This window comes from Desmodus rotundus, chromosome 5, assembly GCF_022682495.2.
Source record: "Desmodus rotundus isolate HL8 chromosome 5, HLdesRot8A.1, whole genome shotgun sequence".
Taxonomy (NCBI): Eukaryota; Metazoa; Chordata; class Mammalia; order Chiroptera; family Phyllostomidae; genus Desmodus; species Desmodus rotundus.
The window spans coordinates 7,402,491-7,408,654 of record NC_071391.1 but is presented as its reverse complement, the minus strand read 5'-3'; the positions used below and the strand labels follow the sequence as shown (position 1 = coordinate 7,408,654).

At 46.6% G+C, this 6,164-nt stretch overlaps 1 protein-coding gene across 1 annotated transcript; it reads left to right on the top strand.

Annotated features, from left to right (window-relative positions):
* Nucleotides 1-3,735: 3,735 nt before the first annotated feature.
* On the top strand, nt 3,736-5,746 carry LOC128780955 (mammaglobin-A-like). Its single transcript, XM_053924729.2, has 3 exons — nt 3,736-3,876; nt 4,197-4,384; nt 5,553-5,746. Exons 1-3 carry the CDS (start codon nt 3,822-3,824, stop codon nt 5,589-5,591), a joined length of 282 nt encoding a protein of 93 aa, XP_053780704.1. The 5' UTR covers nt 3,736-3,821; the 3' UTR covers nt 5,592-5,746.
* The last annotated feature ends 418 nt before the right edge of the window (nt 5,747-6,164 follow it).

The following is a 6,164-nucleotide window of genomic DNA, read 5'->3' as shown; positions in this document are numbered from 1 at the left end:
TAGTCCACCTGACTCATAAAGTGAAGGCCTGCAGAGGTCAGACTAAGGTGGTCAATAGTGTTGAGAGCTCTCTCCAAGGCCAGAACACCTGGCTCCTTAGGCGGCTCTGCCACCCACTAGATGTGTGCCATTGCTCAGGTTACTTGGCCCCTCCATCCCACCTTGTACAACTGGGGGGAAATGATATGCCTGTCTCAGAGGTTGGAAACTACACATCCCCCTTTGCTCATCAGAGGCCTGGTCTGTGCTACTGTCCTGGCACTCCATCCATTCTGTGACCTCTTGTACCGTCTGTAGTGTCCTCAGTTTGGCCAATAAAACCTTCCTTACTCTGCCCAATGGGTTGTTGTGAAGAGTAAAAGTGGTGGTCAAAAGGCCTGGCATCGAATAATTACTCTTTAATGGTTTGCCATATGTGTTTTACTAAATCTTGAAGTAAGTGGCACAGGTAGGAGCTACATTCAGAGAAGATTAACAGCCACCAGCAAGTAGAATATGTTCAAAAGCAATGTGTTAATGACGCCTCAATAAAACTCTTCAGGAAAGATTCAAGCAAATATCAAGTAAGAATGGATCGAAATAAAGGGCTTCTTTTAAACTGAGGTGATTTTCCTCCTAATGGAACAAGAATATCTCCAGATTTGTAGAAAATTTAAAGTAGCAGCCAGTTTCAGGGGTCTCCAGTGGTCTGAGGAGTCCTGTAAGGGGGATCAGAACAACTTCCTCAATGTTACAAATTAATCTCTGGCCATGATGTGGAGGCAGTGCCTGCTCTGTGCTCAGCCCCTGTGTTAGGACTTCCCTTCTGTAACTCACTCTGGCCTCACCACAACCCCAGAATGATTCTCATTGTATAAGGGGACCCAGCTGAGACAGCTCCACAGCAGCATTGGCCTGAGGCTTGGGAGGCACCTGGTCTAGGAGTGGACAGGGAACCGTGAGCAGTAAACATCTCTCTGCTCTCAAGAGGTCTCCAAGACCAGGTTTATTCCTGAAAGTTCTGGCCCGGGAAAATACTACCCCACCCAACTTCTAGAGAGTGGCTCCACCAATAGGTTAGAGAGGTTCCTGTCCAAAGACCAATCTGGAGGCTAATGTTAGCCCTGGCCATGATATGCAGAACCAGGTTTACAGAATGAGTGAAAAAGAAAAGCATGAAGTATCTTGTGCCCAAAGACTGTGGGGTTGATTTGTAGGAACTACTTACAAGGAACAAAAGTCAGATATCATCTCATCTTCAGAACGCTTTCATAGGCTTGGGACCAATGCATAAATCACTATGGAAAAATAACTTTCGCTTCTTGATATTACTTTTATTCAGCCTGGCATGACCTCCGATGACAAAATAGTACCGTGAGTATACTTGAAGTCTCAAATGAGCTGAAGGACAGGCCCAATATAATTCTCTCTTACCACACATGGACCTGTCCCCCACTACCCACGCTATCCAGGCTGAAATCTGAATAGTTCTCCTCTACAGCGTGGTTTGTCATAGCAGGTGGCCAGTAAATGTCACACCAACCTGGAAACCAGAGGATACCTTATTTTTCCATTTCTGAATTTAACTTGGGAATCTCAATCAAAATACCTCTGGGAGGAGAAAACAGCAGGCCAGAAGTACCAGCATACAGGCCTTTTAGATTCTCCATTACTGCTTAAGAACACTTGCTTTTAAATGTGTGTTTTGTAAGTGGGGTAATGGTCCTTTGATGCACCAGGAATGGTCACCGTGGACACTGCAGAAGACACAGAGATGAAGAAACACACACTTCATTGTACATGACTTGGGATTGCTTTTGCTCAGCACAAAACCTGCAAAGGTCTGTGTGCAGCAGCCACCAGATCAGGTCCATGACCACTGAGCAGGAGGCAGGGCCCTCACCAAGACCTGTTCAAAGAGTCAAGCTCCATTTCCTCATGAAACTCATTTCCTTGCCTTTGGAATGAGGATTGGAAATAAGAGTCAACAGGGAGAAAGTGCACATGTAAGAACATAACTTACATTTGTGTCTTCTTCCTAAGTCAATACTGTTCTTGGCAACTTTGGATCAGATGAATGATGTAAGGACATGAGCCTCCAACAACCCCGACAGAGAACAATGCATCCACACATGATTGACCATTGACGCATCCTTCAGACTCTCTTACCTATTACTTTTCCCTTTCCTCTCAGCCAACTTTGTTTCTCTTGTTCCTCCATACCGTCCCTGGATTGGCTGTTGTGGTGTTTTTGTCCTATGAGGCTGTCCTGTCCCTTGCTGAAACCAAGAGAGACATGTTGCCTGCTTTTTTCAGCTGTCTAAGTGCCACCTGCACTCAAGGCCTGTGTACTTGCTGTTCCCTCTGCCTAGACAACTCCTGCCAAAAAGCCCCCTGGGTATAACCGTTCACTCTTATGAGCTCAAAGTTCCAGTCCAATAGATGCCTGGACCTCCTATAGGATACTGCCCTAGTAATTGTTTTGTTGTTATTCACACAATCACTTTCCCTTTCTCTCCTGTACAGTTGTGGGGTTCTTTGTTACTTCCAGTTAGAGGGAAGCTGCACAAGTGCAAGGTCCTGCTTGACTTGGTCCTACAAAGGAATCTGTGACACATAGCAGAGGGCCCATCCTCTGAGATTCCTGATTCTTAGGAGCATGGATGGATACATGAATTCATGGATGGATGGATGAAGGATGCATAGATGGAAGGGTGCATGGGCAAATGGAGGAATGAAACCTCCAATTTAGTCCTAACTACTCTGTTTTCACCCCTGTGATAGGTTCTTCACATAAATGTCAGCCATCCTTACAAAGCCAAGTACGGGATCAGGTGAGCCCACTTCAGAAATGAGGAAAATGAGCCCCAGGACAATAGCACTGTAATTTGCCCAAGAACACATCAGTATTAGGGGTTGCCTTGCAATTTGAAATCTACAAGTGCATGAGCCCAGGTTATAACCCTCTCCCCGTGCATCACTCCCGTCCCCCCTTCCCCGAGCATCTGCAATCATACATCTCTAATCACCCTTTGAATCAGTGGAACAAAACCACTAGTGAACTAAAAAACACTAAACTTAATTATGAATTAATAACTACCTTTATGAAATCGACCTAACTGAGAAAGTCTTTGTGAAAATAACCTTCAAAGAAGATAAGAAAATATTTCTATTTCCCAAGCAAAAGCACCTGCGTTGCAGTCTATGGGCAAGGGAAGTCTGTGCTAAGAGGCAGCTAGGTGGAATTGCACCCAGCCCAGGTGTTTGCCGAATCAGGGGAACAGAGAATGAATGTGAAATGTGTTGAACCCTGAAGAAGTAAAGGAGAAACCAGAGGAGTAACAGGGTGTGGAAAGAAGAAGAAGGGAGGAGTGTGGTGGAGGAGGAGGAAGAGTTGAAGGTGAACAAGGAATAGGAGGGGAATGGGGGCAGAAAGACTGGGGAAGGGGGAAGAGATAATACGGACCACAACAATAATAAAGCAACAGGGATGACAAGAGAGGCTCACAAGGTTGTCATTTGCCTTATTATTTAGCAAGCACTCTGGCATTAATTTCATCTACTGTCCTCACCATTATTGCAGTTTCAGATGTTTGAGGGTTTTCAAAGCTCTGTGCACTCGGTTTCTAAGAAAGGAGCCCAGGTGGGCTGGGTCTGGGAGATTCTCCCAGTCCCTTCCTGGCCCAGGACCAGGTTTACCCTGTGACTCATCCCGTGATGCCTGGGAGGGATTAAGGAGGCCACCAGGAGAATAAAAGGCTGCACTCTGGACTGTCACCTCCATGGGGAGCTCCTTCTTCCTGCCACATCAGAGTGACCTGCCCACAGCAGCTGCCTGAACCATGAAGCTGGTGACCATCCTCATGCTGACCGCCCTCCCCCTGTACTGCTATGCGGGTGAGTGTGGACAGGGCATTGACTTTGGAGGAGGGCAGTGCTCAGGGCCTCTGTGCCAGTGGCTCATTCCTCAGGTGTCTGGGTTGTGTGTATGAGGGCAGTGGGGGGGGGGGGTACCAAGGCCAAGAAGGCAGATGCTTTAGGGCTAACAGTATATCAGAGGTGTTAATTGAGTCTCCTAGAACTGAGGACTCAGACCCTTCCCACAGCCTCTCTGACCATATGCCCCTTTGGGGAGGTCAATGACAGCATCACAGTCAGGCCCTACATGGAGCTCACACCTCTGTCACTGAGCCTGCATTTACATGTTTTCTTCCCAGGGATTGGCTGCGATCTTATGGACAACGTGGTCAAAATGACCATCGATTCTAATGTGGACGTGAATACATACATCGATAACCTGAAAGAGTTCCTACCAGGTGAAGAAACTGAAGAGGCCTTCAAATTCATGAAGGAATGCTTTCTCGATCAGAGCGAAGAAACTCTGGAGAAGATCAAAGTTTTGCAGGTAATTTTGGTGTGTCTTTAACTGCATTTGAACTGCGGGACAGGACACGCAGGCGCTCAGTTTGTGACAACTCTTTCGAAGCATGTGATGCTCATGCTTCTCAGGAAGATTCCTTCCATCTTATTAACACACCTTCAGTGCACTGTCAAGCAACCTAGGTTTGCTGTCACCACTGCTTGGATTCCTTGACCATGAATTAAATGCTGCAGACTGACACGTGGAAGCCATGGCTGTGAATCCCCCCTGAGTGCTGGGAGAGGGGAAAACAGAAACCAGTGGTTTCCCATGCAGCAGTCTTTCCACGTAGGACAGACGTTGTATAGTGGTATCTAGTGCTCATTCCCTGCCCTCATATACCATTTGCAACATTCTCAAGTATCCACCTGGACACACTGCCTCAGCAGAAACAGGAAAGTGCACATCACTAAGAAGTTCCTGACACAGGGGATGGTGTGGATGAACCTTGAAGAACTATGGGAAAACAAATGAGCCATTCACCAATAGAGAAACATCACATTTTATAAGGTAGCCAATGTCTTAGACACAGAGGACAAAGAGTGGTTTCCAGGGTGCATGTGGACAAAGTTGGCAGGTGGGGAGTGTCTGCAGCTCCAGGCCATCGGGATGAGAGGGTCCTGCAGGTTGGGTGCACTGCCGACTGAATGTTCTTCACACCATTAGCTGTGAATTGAAAGTGGTGTAGGAGTAACATTTGTATGTGCATTCACTGTAACTAAACTATTTTAAATTCTCAGCCCCTTCAATTCAAGATGATGGGTATTTTCTTTACATCCTCAGTTAGACAAATCACGAGGAGCACACACCTGCAATGTGTTGTCACACACAGGGGCTGGGTGGGGCCATGGGGCTGTTGGCTCTTCTTCTAACGTGCAGCAATTCAGAAATTGACATTCCCTCCTTTTAGGACACAGGTACTAAAAATTGAAACACAGCATAGTGTTGGCTATTTTATTTCAAAGAAGAGGAAACATGCAGGAAAAATGACCAAGGGAAGTAACCCTGGGGGGAACGAGATTGGGCAGCACCAGCTTCCAGTCAATGAGTGTGGACCAATCCAGGGAACAATGAGGAGGCATGTGTTTTCTACTGTATGCTCCTTGGTATGAACAACTGAGATATAAGTGATGTCTCTGTATTTATTTTCCAGCAATCGATATACAGTAGTGTTTGGTGTGCTCGGTACTAACTTCCACACGACCACAGAGATTGTCCACAGACCAACTGTCCACGGGTAGAAGCCACAGCTGAGCTTTCCTTCTTCATCCTTCGATCTACAAATGCAAGACAATTGTTGAAACCTCACATACATTTCCATTTCAATAAAGCATCTGCAAAACTAAACTATTTTTTTCATGGTTGAATAAAATGGAGGCTTTAGGGAGGCTCACTTCACACACGAGTTTCTCACACACCTGTATACCAGCACACAATCATTCTTTACACAACCCAAGGCAAAATGCTGAGAATTAAAAAGGCATCCTGTCCTTCATTGCCCACAACCCAACAGTGATCCTGTCTCTGGCATGTGACTGTCCTCCCTCATCCCCTCCCCCAGATCCATCTGGGCATTTTCAGGCTCTCAGGTCCTACTGATGGGGGCCTCCTCAGGTTCCTGGGTCCATGGTAGGCCTCAAATTGATATTGTGCCTGCTTACAGTACCAGGCTCCACTCTGGGCATTCTCTGTCCTAGACCTTAGGTCCCCACACAGTGCTGACAATGACCCTCATCATCTATGTGCAGGAAATGTCCACCCAGTG